Below are 17,417 nucleotides of genomic sequence, written 5' to 3'. Positions count from 1 at the left end.
TAGCCAAATTAGGCATTTCTTATCCCTCTCGAATTAGTTCTTTGTTGTGTTTATAGATTGAATCTAAATTTGAGAAAACTTTGAATACAAAAGTTATATATCATGATCTTATTCAACGGTTTCATAATATTCTTATATTTTATAAATAATTTTTTCTTATCCCTCTCGAATTAGTTCTTTTTATTCTTCTCATGAAAAAAATATTATTTTGAGGAAGAAAAGCACGCGAGTATTCTTAAATTAATGTTGCTCTCGTCTTGAGACAGAAAATTAAAGCTGAAATAAATAAATAAATAAATATTTAGGCAACTCCTATGCGATAAATTATAAAATTATAAATACATTAAAAACTCTTAAATTTTCCATAATAAACAAAGGGAACCAAATCAATTCCATCGAGGAGAATTCCCTGACTACTTCCATTGTTTAACAATTAAACAATAGCTAAACTTACCTCTACTGGGATATCAATTAAATTAAGATTTAATAAGACAAAAAAAAAACTAATTCTATTACAACTAGGAAGCCTTGTGTACTTGTTCTCTCTTTTTTTTTATTAATTTTTTATTGTTCTAAATTTTATTTATTTTCTAAACTAACGTAAGACTCTCATACTCACAATGGATTCACAAAATTATAAAGATTAAATTCTGTAAAAAAAAATAAAGAAAAAAGAGAAAAAAAATTAATACTGAAAGAAAAAAAAAGAGTATATATAAACAGATTAGAAAATTCTTAAATTATTATTCGCTTACCTCTCCATAATAAATGAAGGGAACCAAAATGAATTCTATCCTGCAGAGAATTCCTCGGCTTCTAAGACCTTAGACCTTTGAATATATATTGTTTAACTATTAAACAATAACTAAACCTAATACTACTAGGATACCCGTTAAATTAAGATTCAATAAGAAAACAAAAACTAATTCTATTATAACTAGGACTTGACAAGCAACATGATGTGTACGCCTAACTTCTCTCTCTCTCTTTTAATTATTATATTATTTTTAATTGGAGGGCTGCTCATCCTTTCTAACCTTGATGTATTTTTAACTAATGTTGACCCCAGATAATGACAAAGACGCTCCTATATTAAGATTAAAATTTTACTAATATTTATCTAAAATTGAATCAGAGGCTTTTGGCACGAGCTAGTAGTGCTAATTACTGGATTGTATCCGTGAATCTAAGTATTCAGAGGATCCGTTGGTTAGATTATTTATAGATTTTTTTAAAAGTTACGTTTCAGAATCATTACGGATCGAATTAAGCTGGTTCGTAACATAAATCTTTATTAAAATTAAATAAGGAAATAGAAGAGGAAATTTAAAAGAATAAAAATGTCTAGTTAACCTCCTTGCCAATCACGGCATAATCCTCTGTTAGATGCCTAATTAATTATTGCATACCAACTTAAAGGTTGGATCAGCATATCCCACTGCCAGACCCGACTGCACAAAATTCCTACAGCTGCAATACTTTTCCTATTCTCTAGGGATTTGACAATATTTGTTAGGGATAATTATACTAAACTATGCAAAATTTCAGTCACTTAGCAGTGTTAATATAAAACATCTAATGATTAAACTACCATCAATTTTACTCTCTTTATTTGTTTAGAATAAAGGTAAAATAATACTTAAAATGACCTAAAATTAATCAAGTGACATACACATATTAATTTTTTTTTATCAATTTTAAACAGTTTGCTTTTAATAAGTAACTAAGAAAGAAATATTTCCAAAGTTTTTTTTTCATATAATTACAACATAACATAGCATATCAAATCCATCTCCAAATATATAATTCACAGCCTATCAAATTATTTCCTAATAATGATTTTCTACTATAAGCAGAATAACTCGACTCCATAATCTTAATATCTCTTATGATCGTATAGAGATGATGAATTTATGACCGCGTTCTAATTTTCATATGCCATTCAACAATTTTTTGCATAAAATTTTGAGCACACTTATTTTATTAAAATATTTAATGTCAAAATATAAATTTTATAGCATATATATTCGCTACTTACAGTTAATACCTTTGCTGTAGCTAGCACACTATTATCTGCCAGAGGAAAAGGTCAATCATCTCTTATTTATTTATCAGCCAATTTTGGGACCAAAGCTACCAGTAGCTGCAGGAAATTTGTGTGGATTGGTTTACAAAGAATCCTCCACTAGCTCTAATAAACAATTAACGAAAAGACCGTAAGCGTTGAGCTAATCACTCCCGCTTCTTACGTTGGTATTTAAAACAAAAGTTATTTTATAAGTCACACCCGTCTTTGTTAATTTTATAATTTAAACTTCTTAATTTTCTTTATAGTTCTCGTTTAACACGCTGATATTATTTTAACTAACTGATATCGAATAAATTATTAAAATACTCTCACTATTCTTCTGAATAAGTCATAAATAATTTAAGTAATTATATTATAACTACGTATTTCTTTATTAATATTATTTAAATTAACAGAGTACGTAAATTAGATGAAATATAGGGTATAATTTAAAAATTCCTTTAAAAAAAAAACACTGCCAATTAATTGCACATATAAATACCAGCCCTTCTTCCACTGTAACCGCAGCATTTCATCACATTAGCAGCCACTTATAATTAATTAAGATGGCAAATTCTCCAAAATTAGCAGCAATTATAGTGGTTTTCCTACTAATCTCAACCTATAACCACTGCAGTTGCTCACGCCACTACTCTCCTCTCATCGGGCAAATATCCGGGCAGTGCCGGCCGAGTGGGTACTTGCCCGGCAAGTCCGGCAACTGTAACACGGAGCATGAATCCGACTGCTGCCAGGACGGCAAGATGTACCCGCAGTACCGTTGCTCGCCTCCGATGACTGCGGGCACCGCGGTGTCGATGACCGTCAACAGCTTCGCGGCGGGCGGCGACGGTGGCGGCAAGTCGGAGTGCGACAACGAGTACCACAGTGACGATGAGCTCGTCGTCGCGCTCTCTACTGGATGGTATTGTGAAAATTAATACTTATTTGGAGGTTTATTGATTAGGAATATTTAACTATAATTTAGTTGATGTTGATCAGAAATAGAGCAAAATAATTAAACAATATAAAATAGAGATTAAGTGGGCTTGGTGCTTTAATTTAATATAGGTAATTTTATAATTTACACCATCAGTTTTGCTCTTATTGTCATTAACATCTACCGTATATGGATTTATTATTCTACCATGTATTTTGTTTTTATTATCCTAAAAACACCCATAGTTAATTAAATTTAGGAAGTAATACTTACAGAGCAAAATTGTTTACACCCTCGTACGATTTAATGAAAAATATAGGGTCGAATAAGAAAAACTTATATAATAGGTGTTAATCATAAATTCATAATAAGAACAACAGAGAGAATCATTTTACATATACATATACATATTTTTTCTATTTTGTTCCTCCTCCTCATCTTCTTCGTCAAATCACAACATGTAGGTACGACAACGGCAGTCGTTGTCTAAAGAACATCAGGATCAATGCCAATGGCAACTCAGTGCTGGCCAAGGTGGTTGATGAGTGCGACTCTGTCTACGGCTGCGACGCCGACCACGATTTCCAGCCGCCTTGCCCGAACGATATTGTCGACGCGTCGCCGGGCGTGTGGAAGGCATTAGGGTTCTCGGACCCGGACAACGTCGGCGAGTATGATATCACGTGGTCAGATGAGTGAGCTCAGGATATATCCATGTACGTAAAGAAGAAGAAGAAGAAGAGGAGGCAATGGAGTTAGTTACTGCATTAAAATATTAAGGCCTACGTACGTGGTTGCTTTATATATGTAATCTTGTGTTAGATTATCTTTTCTATGTCCTAGTTTAAGCTGTATGGTTGTAATACCATGTACGTGACTCGATAAAAATATCTAAGTGTATGGCTTTTATATAAGGATCTTGATCATTGATACCTTTATATATGCTTGTTTTCTTTCTCTTTGAAAATATTAGATTATTCCATCTAAAGAAATTTTAGGCATACTTAATTGCAAGCACGCAGCATATATTGTAAAGTGTTTGTATGCAATTAAGGCATTTGATTTCATACTTAACATGCCAGACAACCAAATCTTTTCAACTTTTGCGGATATATTAATATTTGATTTGATAGAAATAAAATATAATAACTCTTAACTTATTATAAACTGCTTTGCTATACTATGCTCATGAGGATTCTGATACACTACATGTTTTCGATTAATAAGTATGATTTTAGTTTGCTTCGAGCAAGACATGGCATGCGTATCAATGTTTAGTTATAATAATTTATTAACTATAATGGATCATGCTTAGATTATTATTTACCCCCTTACTTGGATTCATACATTGGAAGTCGTGAACACTACCTTATAGCCCCTCAGATATTCTATATATCCGAGAACTGAGATAAATCATTATTAAATTTCATCTTCATAGGATTAGATCGATCCGTCGGTTGTGTAATAATCAATATGATCAATCAATCATATATATCAAAAGTTATGTGGATTGACAACCAACCCAAACCATAATAAAATTAATTTTAATTATACTTAAAAAGCTGTTAAAATAAATGAGCGGCTCGAACTCGCCTCGGAACAGTGTGCTGACTAAATCACAGTGAGTTTTTTCAAATTTGTGCCGTAATTGAGAAAAGCCCAGATAGAGCTAGATCGGCCCAAGTCCAAGAATCTAGTAATCTCGCTAAAATTGTAATCACTTATAATCACACCTCGAGGTCCGAGGTCGAACCTCTTCCTCGTTATCTACAATTACCAGCAGAGGCGGCAGCAAAGGAGGAGGATAGGATATTAACATCTCCTTCTACTCGACTCTAAAGGGGGAAAAAATGGCGACGATCTCGTCACCGCCTTCCTCTCTATACTGCCATGTGCGTAGAGTTACCTCTCCTTCTCCCTCCTCCTCTTCCTTCCCTTCCCTTCGCCTCGGACGAGTCCTCTCCTTATCTCTCCAGCAGCGCTCGAAGCCATTCCCAGTTCCTCTCTGGATCGCGAGGGCGGCTGTCGAGGAGGAAACCCTAGTACCGGAAGGAGGAGGAGGAGGAGAAGCTCCGGTGGCGGCGACGGAAGAGGAGGAGAAGGAGGCCGTTTCCATTCCCGTCTCCCCCTCTGACATGCTCACTATGTTCTTCAAGGCATGCTGTTTCCCTCCCTTTGCTTTGGTTCTCTCCAACTCGTTTTCGTAATAGTATTTGCTTATTGGTGTTTGTTGGTGTGAAGGCGGAAGGGACGATGAATGAGTCGGCTATCCCGGCTATTACTAAGGCTTTGGAGGTTGGTTTGCCCATCAACTGTTTGTTGTTTTTCCTGATCTAATTTTACGTTTCGCATTTTCGTAAAAGCTTTCTTGTTTATTTTTATTGTAGGGAGTCGAGGGAATTAGTGATTTGGTTGTTCAAATCGTAGAAGGCATAGCAAGTGTTGAGGTAAGACTATCTAGTTTTTATTTTCCTTTTCAATCTTATCTCTTCTTTTCTTTTTCATGTTTCTAGGTTTGCGATGCGTGCCTTAGTTTGATGATTGAAAGATTTATTATTATTTTTTGTTGAAAATAACGTGATATAGTTTGTCCAATTGGTGTCAAGATTTGTGTCCAATTATTATTCGATTGTGATTAAATGTAGCAAGAGCTAAATCCTAAATGCCTATAATGGAGTAGCAAGTGGAGGTACAGATATACTATTGATGTGCAAGTCATAGACCAATACCCCCGTAGTATCATAAGTTCATAACATATAAGAAATACTGAAGGTAACTAAACATTTGCATATAATTTGCTCTAGTACCTTAATGTCTTCATTTAGTCTCCGATTTCCAATGCTTCTGGGTAACAATTTCAATATGTATATCTCCAACGCATCTCATGTGCTATTCACTAGATGTCAATGTATGAGGTCAGAAAATTAACTTGTGTATGAGCATTCATCGGCAAAACCAACTTTATCTGTAGCAAATTGTGATCATGCGGGAAATTGTTCTTGTATTACCATGGGAACCAATTCTAAAATACATCCTTCCTGGTTGATGGGCGTAATAAAAACCCTGTAACCTTTCATTAATTGCTACTCGCAAGGCATTAAGGCAAGACCCGGGTATTTGTTTATACTGTTACACTAGGTTAAGGCTTGGGCATGCACGAAGTATGACAAACATGCGATTATTATACCCGTCTTGGTACACCTTATATCTTGTTCTTGCATGTGACTGCTATAGGTGCAAGCTATAATGGATTTGAGTCCTACAGTACATTTTCTGTGTCATTTCCTTGGAAGTTTATAACATAGCAGGCTCCAACTATACTCTATCATGATCATGGCAAATGCTCCAACTGTGCTCGGCTACAACGAGTAGGAATTCTGTATTTTTTTAATGTAAAAAAGTGACATTAGTCTGTGAAATTAGCTAGAGAACATCACATCCACAGATATGTCTTTTTCTCTGCCAGCAAGTGAGATGGCGTTAATTAACAATAATTGGTCTTCTTGGTGCAGTTAACAAAACAGACCACTGTACAAGCTACAGGAGTGGCTTCCAACTTGGTTGAGATTATACAAGGGTCAGGCTTCAAGTTGCAGACTTTGAGTTTGAGTTTTGAGGATGAAGAAGATGCCATCAAGTAGTCCTGTATGCAGACAAATATTGTTCTTGTTGACGACCTCTTCCAGCTCCTTTCTCATCTTGTTATTGTTGTTATATGTAATATTATTTGTTAAGTCTAATTTTTCTTCTCTCCAGCAATTAGGCTCCTTGCTGCAATTCTCTTAACAATATTGCTGAAATCGAGATTCATCGTTTTTCAAGTTTGCTGTTGAATTACAGCGATATCTGACTGCTTGGTACATAGTTTCCTGTGAACAATGGGAAGACATCAGATGTGTCCAATTACATTTTGTTTGGTATACAAGCTTTACTTGGCAATAAGCAACCATTTATGCTCATGCATATCAATGTCATGATCACAGAAGTGGAACAAGGTATAGTGTGAAAAATTTCCAGGTAACTCTACCCTTTCTCAAATTCTAGCTCACCAATCTGATTATATACACACAGTTTTCATAAACATCCCAGTACTTGAAGTACCCTGTTATCTTTCATGATGTGATCAAAAGAAACTTTGTTTTCCTTTTATGAGGTCACTTGTTTTTTTCATTAGCCTTGGGTTAGGAACAAACAGTAAAGTGGATAAGTATTCAATCATTGCCAGTGTAGCTATACTGGTGGACTACTATTGCTTGTAAAAATTGGTATAATAGTTCTGTACTTTTCTGTCAAAAGAGGACTTGACGCAAATTGCGAGCTATTTGTATTTAAAAAAAAGATTTTTAAAATTAATGCATCTATTTTTTTAATATTAAATACATATTTTTGTATTTCGTATGTACATGCACAACCAATATTTAGTATTTTAATTAAAAAAATTTTTTTACTGTTTTAAAATTTTAAAACTTCTTTATGCAGATGACCCTACAAATTGCTTAGAGGAAAGTCATGGCTTGCCTTAAAGCATTACCGTAAAAAATTGAAACCAAAAGCCTACAGATACCCAGCATTCCCATTCAAAAAATAGTTTTGAGGAGCAGAATCTCACCCAAAAGTGACGAAAAATCCTGAGAACTACCGCTTGTCGTTTTGGGAATTTGCACCCTAGATTCGGGATTCCCAGGCAAAAAAACGAAAAAAAGACTGCCCTGACTTAAATAATTGTTGAAAACCAGTAAAGGCGGAAAATAATTATTGGCATGTTGAGAGTGGGATTTGAACCCACGCCCTTTCGGACCAGAACCTTAATCTGGCGCCTTAGACCAACTCGGCCATCTCAACGAATATAACAATTTCTTAACCTTGAAATTTACCTACATTAGTGAAGATACACACACACACACACACGGCGTTGCATGTACGTCTTCTACACTACGCTCCAACATGGCAACGTATATTGACCAAGCGTACGTGTATCCCAAATTAAAAGTTTATCTAAAATATTCTTTTTTTCTTAATTCGTTTTAGGAATTACACTAAATAAAAGAACTATGGTTTCAAGAGAAAGATGATGGCAGTTGAACACAACATTTCAGGTACAATATTCTTCTCCGCACCAGGAGAGTTGCAACGAATCGAAGCTCATAAACTCCCCCTCCAACTCCCCCCCAGTCCCACAAACCCCCACGTCATCAAACAGCGGCACGTCGTGGAACGCCTGGAGACCGAAGTCCTCCGCCTTGGGCAGCCTGTTCACGTACTCGTCAAAGTCACAGAACCCACCGCCGGCAATATGATTAGCCCCCGACTCGCTCGTGCTGCACGTCTCGCTCGACGATCCGGAGAACTCGGCGTCGGCCGACCCACCCATCGACGCTGACTTCTCCCTTGGCGATGAGGAGTCGAGGTTGAGTTTGGCGCAGTCGCCGTAGAGTGCCCGGGCGGCGCTATCGTACGCCAGGGCGGCGTCGAGGGAGGTGCTGAAGGTACCAAGCCAGAGGCGGGCCCCGCGGTTGGGCTCGCGGATCTCGGCCACCCATTTTCCCCACGTGCGCTGCCGCACGCCGCGGTACCCGCACAGTTGGTTCTCTGGGCCCCCTTTACCCTTCATGCACCCCTTCCTCGACCGCCGCAGTGGGCAGCATCGCCTCCCCCTCTTCTTCTTGCTCTCCTCCTCCTCCTCCTCCTCGTGAAGACTACTCCCCATGGCGAGCTAGTTTACCAGCTTGATAGTTACTCTCCCCCCGAACTGGGGGGAGGGGGAAGCTAGATTTAAGGGTGGGATTTGGTAATAGAGAAGCGCTTCGGTGTACAAGTCCTGGGGGTTGTCCGCCACGTGGCGCTGGATGGTGTTCTCCACGAGGCGGGGAGAGGTCTGAACTGACACGTGGCGGGAGAATGTGTGTCCGTGTGGGGAGTGTGGGGGCTAAGTGGCGATGGCGCAGCAAATGGAGAGGGGGATGGCCTGACCAGCTGCTTGCTGATGGATTGGATGACTTCACAGGGTGGGAATCCGTGTGTTGCATTCTAAGTTGGAGTAACGTCCTCCGACCGTATGCTCTTGACACGTGTAATCAGAGCTTAAAAAAAGAGAAAAAGAAGACAATTTCTCCTTTTCACTTCAGACCCTACATTATTATTTTTTATTTAAATTTTTTGTCGTCCTCATCCTATCTGCCATGATAGAACTCGTCAGAGGAGTAGTTAATATTTTAGTGAATTTTACATGGGCTCGTGAGTAGGAGGGTATAAATCGCAATAAACATAAGTTCAGGATAAAGAAATATCCCTTGATTTAAGTTCGGATCGATATGCAATCTAGGATGGCCAAACTGTCTAAAACAAAGGCACAGGCAAATATATAATTGTGGATGGCATCCCAAAACTTAAAAGGTACATAACTCAAATTTCCACAAATATACAAGCTGATGGTAAGTCTATAGATGGGATTCAATCTTGCGACAGCATCATATCTATGCGCCCGTCCTGATTATAATTGTCGATAATTTTCTTGGCGTATGAAGGGATATGCCTGTCAGCTCTGCAAACAGTGAAGCAACACTGATGTATCAGAGACTCCATTTATTAAAAGATGTACAACCATAAGAAGAGATTTATACCTTTGTTTTCCCCATTTCCGATTTACATGTAGATAGTTCCTCAACGTATGGTAATCTAGAGAATAACGACCGAATTCCAGACCTTTAGGGCCAATCTGAGTCATTCATAGTTGGTTAAAAGACATTTGCATAAATTTAGGTATAAGATGTAAGATTCTTCACAAGATCAGTCTTACCAAGTTTAGCAGAAATGCTATTATATCGCCGATAAACCGAGGAGCTGGTTTAGAAGGACCTTTCCCTGAAAAATCAACAGTGACCATGTACAAGAGCAAAATTTTGTATTTTGAAGTATAAGTGGAAAATGGTGGTTGCAATTAATGACACAATGTGCACAGAGTACAGAACTGTGCAAGAAGAACAGAATACTTGACATTCTTTGATGATTGGCATAGCAAAAGCAACAAAATATCAAAATTCAAAGAAATACCCATTTTTGCTGCATCGTCGGCTTTCACTGTCTCCATAACGAATGGACGTCTGTTACCCTGAATAAGAGCTGCGAATTTAGTCTTAAGTAACATTGTAACAATTACTGTTATCTCTTTTATCTAGTTGTGATGCATAATTTCTTAATCACTGAACAGAATCACATACACTGCTGCTTGTGGGAGTGATCTCCAAAAGATTCTCAACCAAGCTAAGCATCTCCCTTCCGCGTTCATTCCTGTATCAAGGCTCCAAAGAGTGAAACAATGAATGTGCAACAGCTAATTATTTCATCACTGACAACTTATTAATAGATTTGATAAGAGTATAAGAAGTTGCCAGTGAACAAGAAAGAGAAAAAGATCTACTACCTTGATAGTAAATTACATAATTGTCAAGAGGGAAAAGAAAAGAAAAGTTAATAGCCATCTATAAATATGTTAAGTTAACCAGAACCTAATGTCAGATTGACAGATCCAAATATCTAAATTACCTGACTGTAATGTATTGAGGGTGCTGTGTCATGCTCAATCCAGAATATTTAGGAACGCCCATATAGCCCACCACTAAGTCCTGCAGGTTTAATTGTGAAGGATTATAATTAACAGGAAGCAACTAATTTCAGTTACACATGCATGCTATTAAGTTTATTTGCACTTGTTTAAATTTTGGAAACCAAGCAATGAGGATGTTACTCAATTAGAGCTTCTCATATATAGATATATCGGTCAAACTCCAATACCCAAAATGTGACCCCTTAAATATGTGTAAAACAGATAAATCTCTTTATCAACACAAACTAGGTTTTATCAACCCAACCGTCAGTGATGGAACAGTTTTACCATCACCAGAAGTGACACCCTCTAACACCAGAAAAGTAGAAGAAATGTAACTCAACCATCACACAGAGTGGGAGCTGTTTTGCATGTTACAGTAAGAGAATGATAATTTAAGCTAGAAATTACGAACTTACTGCCAACGCATTTGTGTAGTCAAAGCAGCTGCAGGATAAGATAAGGGAGATGTTAGACAATTTTCTAAACTGTCAAACATTAGAATAGGAAATGAATATGTGCACAAAGCTACTTATTTTTATGTCAAAGAGGTTATGTCACAGATAAAATTCACTGCAGAAATGCAAGAAAATAAGGTCAAGCAATCAATCAATTATTTCCTGATTTCTTATTAGTTGTTTCCATATTTTGTGATAGCCTGCGAATGACCTACGTTATATGAATAGACATGGATTAGTGCTCTTCAATCTACAGATCAGCATTTAAGTTGCTCAAGGAGCACAGTATATTAATAGTCCACATTGACAGGGTTTCAAGAAACAAGGCATATGTAACTGGTCTGCCATTAGCCCTCAAGGCCTCTAGAGGAATGCTGAGACTCCAAGGTTGAACAGCATAATAACACTATTACACTCCAAATAACTCATATATTATGATATTATCTGTTACGGATATATTCCAAATAATATGCTAAAAGAACTAGACAAGTTTGTCTCAGTACTTCAGGCGCCAACTACTTAAGTATTTTCCTAGATTAAACTTGGAAAGTAGTTATGCCTTTTTTTCCAAAACAAGAATTGGATATTAAGTAGAGAGAAAAAACTTCAAATGCTTAATATCTGTACCAGCGTCCTTAGAACAAAATAATCAGTATTATTTCATGCAAAGTAGTAGCATCCCTACTTTCTAGATATTGGAGAAATACTCTTATATATTGTAAGTCCGAATATTTAACTACAAATATTTTACTGCAGGAATAAATGTAATAAGCAATTGCTCAGGTGCTCTTAAGTCCTTAAAAACAGTATATAACTGCATATTGACTTGAATTTAGAGCAGAAAACAAGAAAGTACCTGTAACAAGATGGTGCAATGACATCAACTAGTTCATTTGCCGGCAGACAAAAATAAGGAACCTGCTTCAACCATGAGTTACAGTGTTGCTTCCAGACACCCAAGGGTAAGTATAGTAGAAGGAGCAGCTACAAAAAGTACTCTACCTCTTCAATGTGTCCATCCAAATGCTTTATGTGAACCTGGTAGATACATTTGTATTGTATTATCAGAAGATATTATGAAGAGCATCTGAGAGACCTCAATTAAATGTGCAAATATTGATAACACAGAAAAGATTATCGACAGATGAGTGTTAAAAATAGATAATTGATGGACATGATATTTGAATCCATTGTGCAATACACCTTATCATTTCAGTATCGAGCACACAAACCAATTGGGGCTTTTTGGGAGCTGGAACATTTAGTTGTACACAGTTAAAACTGCAAAAACATAGCTTTCATTTGCTGATTGTTGCACCTCCACTAATTTGAAAAAAAAAAAAAGTATGCTGCAGATAGATCTCTCCCTCTGCATCTTGTTGTGCAGCAAATTGGCCCATCAATTGCAGTCTCCGTTTCGCATCTATTGTGCTCATTTCTGATATCGTCAGTTGTTTCTTAGAGTGTGTTAAGCTGATATCAGCTGAAAATGAGCTGATATCACAGCCACATGATTGAACTTCCTAATACCTAACACTGGAGAAGATCTCAAAGAACCATAGTATATAAGCCCCAAATGGAAACAAACATGTCACAGATATCACTAAAGATAGAAATTCCAATGTTACCACTTTATTGATATTAGCACTTAGCAGTGTCCTATTGGAATTCTACGACCCACAAGATGCTTAATAAATAAAATTTACTTCATTCTAGATAGAGGGCAAACTGTTCTCAAGTTGGTATTCACAAACCTTGTAATCTTGCATGAACTCATAGTGCAAAACTGTTTCTGGATCGCTGCTTGCAGCCTTTAAGAACTTGTCTAGACCCTCACGAGTTCCATTATCAACTAAAAATATAAAGACAGTAAAAATGGAATTTCCAGTTATAAACATCCAGTATTATGAACCACGACAAGATAAAGGTCTCATGGTCATTAAGAGAACTGCAGAAAAATTAATGATCAGCTAGAAAGAAAGTACCAATTACCGCAGTTGGTTCCAAGCACATAAAGTTTGTCCAAGCCCAGATACTTTTCAATGGATCTTAATGCTGCAGTTAAAATCACTCTTAAGTTTCAATAGCTGAGAGCTATGACAAAGCATGAAGAAGAATCAAAGCAAAATAAGAAGAAAGGTAAAACCTTGCACTTGACAACCAACTCCGCAAAACAAAAGACGCTTCACACCTGCTGCCTGTTGCAAAATAGAAAGGTTTGCCCAGGTTTAAACAACATTTCCAAGAACAGGACTGGCAGTTTACCACAAGAAAATATGATGGTAATATCACCCAATTTCATTTCATAAGAATACATTCATAAAAACTATACATGAATAATAAGTTCATACACATATTTGATTGCATTTTACTTGCAATCTTTTGCATACGAAGTAGTATTTAAGTACCTCCAGCTCTCCTAGTTCGTCTTACAAAGTTAGCATAAGAGATGCCGTCCCATGTAAATATCATAATAAACTTAAAGAAGCATAAATTCTGCAAAACATTTATATTTATAAAAAAGAAGAAAGAGAACACAGTGGCAACTTAAAAGCAATGAAATCCCAACTAATGCCTAACTAGCTCTAAGCAATCCATATGTAGCACAGTCAAACATTAAAATCAGAACATGTACAACACAATAGTTTAGGGCAGTTAATTTCCCTTCGGCAACCAAAAAGTTATCTCATGCTTTCTGCCAACAATCAAATGATTTATCTCATCTTGAAACAGTAACAAGAAGTGATACATGAACACTTATAAAAAGGATGCTCACATGCTTCGGAGGGAAATTCAAGATCAAAATTTGAAGGTAATTTTGAAAATCACATATGAAATATTCATTTTGTTACCTCTACTAAAGCAAGGGTATCAAGGTTAGGAGATAATGTTGGCTTAACACCCTTTGCAGCAAGAACTTCATCTGGTGTCCTACCCAAGTACCATATCATGTTAGAGAAAATAGAAACAGTCCTCTCATGTACAAGGACCTGGATAGATAGGGCTAAGTAGTGCAAAAGCGCTTATATAGACCAAGCACTTACTACTTAGCGCTATGGCATCATTGTTGTTTTTCTATCTATCTACCAAACAAACTTAGTTCAGCTGAAGAAGTGACATGCAGAACTCTTGTAATACCTGGCTAGAACAGGCCTTGGAGCAAGTCTGTCCTCTGGATCACTGCATAATGAACCGACAATATTTCTTCTAAATTAGATGAAACAAAAGAGCCTGTAAAAATTTTGTAATCAATGAAATTAAAACTTTTGAAGTGCTCTCAAGTCTCAAGTACCTCTGCACACAAATCACAGCTTCTACTATGTTTGCTTTCAGCATTTCTACTGCAATTGTTGTTACAATTCCTGTCCATTGAGCTCCTTCTACAGGTTTTGTCTTTTTTGCATACAACAGTTTTTCGTGCACACCGAAATATGTTTCATCTGTGTCCACTTTTCGTCCTCTTCCATGGACTGCAGGCTCCAAAACCTAATCCAAAATTCTTTCCTCAAAAATTAGAACTTGTAAAGAAAGCATGAACATCATTTACCCAATGTACAGGACCTGAATTTCTTAGACAACACAAATGTACAAACAGTGATCAAATAACATACTTTTCAGTCCAACCTACAAGCCTAGTTCGAGAAACAATTTGGTTTGGAGCAATCCATAAATGTTACAGTCAAGATAGCAATTCTAGTGGCACGTTCCGTGTCGTGCCATTATCGGCACGCCATGCCTTTGGCATGCCCCGGCGTGCCACTGACATGTATTTAACATATTTTTAAAAAATTTGAAGATTTTAAAAAAAATATTTTTGGGTCTTTGGTATATCAATATTTGATCTAGTTTAAATATATTTATTAAAACCTACATCATAGTGTTTTATTTTTAGATTATTTTTATAAATAACCTATTTTATTAAGATAAAACAATAGTCAAATATAAATATTATTCAACATATAATATAATTGGATATATTCATTAAAACTAATACTAATGATTAAACACTCCATGACATAATTAAATACTTCATAATATAATTAAACAAATAATAACATTCAACACATAATATTAATTAATAATAATTAAAATTAGAGAATTTTACAAATCACATCCTACATTTTATCTATTTTGTGATGCATATCCTATCTTTGAGGTTTTCATAACTTGATCTTTACTTTTTTCTTATAATTTTTATTTAACACCTTCTATTAATTTAAACAGTATCAATAGAAGAATATTTTATTATAATATAAAAAATAATTTATAAATACTTAAATCACCCATGCCTTTTTCAAAGGAGAGGCAGAGAGGAGGAAAAATCATGGTGAGGATATTTTAGTAATTTAGTCAATATCAGCTAATCAAAATAACGTTAAGATATTAAACAAGAATTATAGAGAAAAAAGAAGAGTGAGGTTACAAAATCATCAAAGGTGGGTGTAAATTACAAAATAGGTAAAATGTAGGGTGTAATTTGTAAAATTACTCTTAAAATTAATATCTAGTTTAACATAAAATAATAGGGAGGATCAAAAACTTCATTTAATAATGATCAATGGAACTAGGAACAATTAAAAAAAAGGGCTCCACATCGGGGATGGGTGTGCCATTGCCAACCCGCATGGCCCTCATTGTGTTAGAGAAACCATGTCGAAAAAACACATCGGTGGCTCAAAGCAAAGAATGAAAAGATTTAGAAGGCTTGTTCAGCATCCTACCAGTTGTCCTATATGAACAATTTGAGGCCTACTATTAAAATATAAAGATAACACAAGCGATTCCGTTACAAATTTAAGAGAAAAATGCAGTAGAAAATAATATAAAAGAAAATTGCAGTCGAAAAGAATATAAAAGAAAAATAAAGAAAACTCCAGAACACACCTCAATCCTCGACATTCCATCTCCCAAGAAAGCACAAGCGTCCTTCACATGGGCGATATAGTACGTATCACATAACCCGCAACGACTGCCCAAAACCAACCACAAATGAACACAACCAAGAAAATTCCAAGTGACAACCAGAAGCTTGTGTACTCGAAAAGCAGGGAGAGAGCTCACCTGCAATGATCCTTCGCGGGATACACACCCCCAGGAGGAATCGGTTTGGATCGACTTCTCCAATCGTCCCTTATCTTCTTCTCTTTACCTACGAAGACGATCTCTACAGATTGGAGAAGAACGAAAGAAAGAGCGCACGAACGAGAGGCGTTTGTTGAAATGCCTACCTTGAGAAGAAGTGGAGGAGGAGGAGCGGATGGAGGGGAGGAGGAAGGAGGAGCATCGAGCAAGAGCGGCCATCGCGGGCGCGGCGCGGAGAAGAGGATAGGGAAGGAGACGCCACCTCGAGAGCTAACGAGTGGATGGAGTTCGCTGACACAGGAAGGTTACTACGAGTAGTAGAAAGATCTGGCAGTTTTAATTTTTTTTTTATTAAATATATTTTACCCACCGGTACATTTATTCTCACGTACGAGTATTTTGAATAGTTATACGCCGCTACTAAAATAAACCTGCCTATGCTTTCTTTCTTTTTGATTAAAGGATGAATCTTTTACAAAGAAACCCACGAGAGTTTAGTGGCCTGGGCTTTATTGCCCAACTCCCTAAATGGGCTGGGCTGGGCTGGGCTGGGCTTTAATGGATAATGGAAGCATGAGCGGTTTGTGAAGCTTTGCCAAAATTGAAATTGACTACTTTTTGCTAGCAAATGTCCTTAATGGAGTTCACAAACCTCCCAGAATAGTTTCACTAGTGTCTAAGTGTCTTCTATGGGGAAGCTAATAAAGCTACAGATTGGACTGTCAATGTGGGTTGTGTTTCTAATTTTGGATGCACTTGAGAAGGTGTCTTTCTGTCCTCCGACGTCATTGGAGGTTTTTGTAATCGTGGTGATTAATTGAGTTATATTTTATTTGTGCCAAATTAGGTCTTGTTGAATTAAGTTGAGCCAATACAAATGTAATTTATTTAATAAATGGGCTATATTGGTCGGTGATAAATGAATCATTTGATAATTGAGTATCATTTTAATCTTGTATTTAAATGATTAGCCTTATATTTTCTTTTCTTTTTAAATAAAAAATTTAGTAATTATCCACGTCGGATATGAAAAGCTTTGTTAAGATTGAAGGCTAAAAACTAATGCAGAAAAAATAGAAACCTCCTTAGGTACAACTATAAAACAGATTCCTCTCTAAGTTTGCAAGTCAATTAGTTGATGTATTAGCTTCATAATATACATGCGAGATTTTATAAGTATGATATTATTGAAGAAAGATATGATGCTAGTAGCAATGGTAGACTGAATGAACCACGTTGGTTGGATGGATCTATTGAGCATATTGG

The 17,417-nt window shown here is 36.4% G+C and overlaps 4 protein-coding genes and 1 non-coding gene across 5 annotated transcripts; 2 read left to right on the top strand and 3 right to left on the bottom strand.

Annotated features, from left to right (window-relative positions):
• The first annotated feature begins 2,620 nt into the window (after window positions 1-2,620).
• On the top strand, window positions 2,621-3,891 carry LOC140771118 (putative ripening-related protein 1). Its single transcript, XM_073112524.1, has 2 exons — window positions 2,621-2,993; window positions 3,473-3,891. Exons 1-2 carry the CDS (start codon window positions 2,635-2,637, stop codon window positions 3,705-3,707), a joined length of 594 nt encoding a protein of 197 aa, XP_072968625.1. The 5' UTR covers window positions 2,621-2,634; the 3' UTR covers window positions 3,708-3,891.
• An 864-nt stretch (window positions 3,892-4,755) lies between these two features.
• LOC140770392 (uncharacterized) lies at window positions 4,756-6,954 on the top strand. The gene is made up of 4 exons (XM_073111578.1): window positions 4,756-5,164; window positions 5,250-5,303; window positions 5,396-5,455; window positions 6,521-6,954. The coding sequence occupies exons 1-4, from the start codon at window positions 4,859-4,861 to the stop codon at window positions 6,647-6,649; spliced, it is 549 nt and encodes a 182-aa protein (XP_072967679.1). The 5' UTR covers window positions 4,756-4,858; the 3' UTR covers window positions 6,650-6,954.
• An 815-nt stretch (window positions 6,955-7,769) lies between these two features.
• Window positions 7,770-7,850, bottom strand: TRNAL-AAG (transfer RNA leucine (anticodon AAG)). Its single transcript has one exon. It is a non-coding gene; the product is annotated as a tRNA-Leu (tRNA).
• Window positions 7,851-8,100: 250 nt separating this feature from the next.
• On the bottom strand, window positions 8,101-8,749 carry LOC140770630 (dehydration-responsive element-binding protein 2C-like). Its single transcript, XM_073111884.1, has one exon. The coding sequence runs from the start codon at window positions 8,713-8,715 to the stop codon at window positions 8,101-8,103; it is 615 nt and encodes a 204-aa protein (XP_072967985.1). The 5' UTR covers window positions 8,716-8,749.
• A 528-nt stretch (window positions 8,750-9,277) lies between these two features.
• On the bottom strand, window positions 9,278-16,473 carry LOC140770467 (7-hydroxymethyl chlorophyll a reductase, chloroplastic). Its single transcript, XM_073111676.1, has 18 exons — window positions 16,298-16,473; window positions 16,131-16,218; window positions 15,954-16,038; window positions 14,362-14,555; window positions 14,208-14,249; window positions 13,922-14,000; window positions 13,216-13,267; window positions 13,062-13,124; window positions 12,824-12,921; window positions 12,072-12,107; window positions 11,926-11,987; window positions 11,031-11,058; window positions 10,551-10,630; window positions 10,226-10,295; window positions 10,059-10,116; window positions 9,805-9,869; window positions 9,629-9,723; window positions 9,278-9,549 (listed from the first exon to the last, which is right to left on the bottom strand). Exons 1-18 carry the CDS (start codon window positions 16,368-16,370, stop codon window positions 9,459-9,461), a joined length of 1,359 nt encoding a protein of 452 aa, XP_072967777.1. The 5' UTR covers window positions 16,371-16,473; the 3' UTR covers window positions 9,278-9,458.
• Window positions 16,474-17,417: the final 944 nt, after the last annotated feature.

The sequence above is a fragment of the Typha angustifolia genome, chromosome 11 (genome assembly GCF_048772165.1).
Source record: "Typha angustifolia cultivar Huaian chromosome 11, ASM4877216v1, whole genome shotgun sequence".
In the NCBI taxonomy this organism is placed as follows: Eukaryota; Viridiplantae; Streptophyta; class Magnoliopsida; order Poales; family Typhaceae; genus Typha; species Typha angustifolia.
Note: the sequence above shows the minus strand (reverse complement) of the source record. Positions and strands in the feature narration are given on the sequence as shown.

What these genes read in the sequence shown, in the direction of transcription:
- LOC140771118 (XM_073112524.1), top strand. Translation starts at nt 2,635, where the DNA reads ATGGCAAATTCTCCAAAATTAGCAGCAATTATAGTGGTTTTCCTACTA. An exon ending in GTCGCGCTCTCTACTGGATG is followed by an intron (nt 2,994 to 3,472) that starts GTATTGTGAAAA and finishes CACAACATGTAG; the next exon opens with GTACGACAACGGCAGTCGTT.
- LOC140770392 (XM_073111578.1), top strand. Translation starts at nt 4,859, where the DNA reads ATGGCGACGATCTCGTCACCGCCTTCCTCTCTATACTGCCATGTGCGT. An exon ending in CTATTACTAAGGCTTTGGAG is followed by an intron (nt 5,304 to 5,395) that starts GTTGGTTTGCCC and finishes TTTTTATTGTAG; the next exon opens with GGAGTCGAGGGAATTAGTGA. An exon ending in AAGGCATAGCAAGTGTTGAG is followed by an intron (nt 5,456 to 6,520) that starts GTAAGACTATCT and finishes TTCTTGGTGCAG; the next exon opens with TTAACAAAACAGACCACTGT.
- LOC140770630 (XM_073111884.1), bottom strand. Translation starts at nt 8,715, where the DNA reads ATGGGGAGTAGTCTTCACGAGGAGGAGGAGGAGGAGGAGAGCAAGAAG.
- LOC140770467 (XM_073111676.1), bottom strand. Translation starts at nt 16,370, where the DNA reads ATGGCCGCTCTTGCTCGATGCTCCTCCTTCCTCCTCCCCTCCATCCGC. An exon ending in TCACTCCCACAAGCAGCAGT is followed by an intron (nt 10,117 to 10,225) that starts GTATGTGATTCT and finishes GCTCTTATTCAG; the next exon opens with GGTAACAGACGTCCATTCGT. An exon ending in TAGCATTTCTGCTAAACTTG is followed by an intron (nt 9,724 to 9,804) that starts GTAAGACTGATC and finishes TGAATGACTCAG; the next exon opens with ATTGGCCCTAAAGGTCTGGA.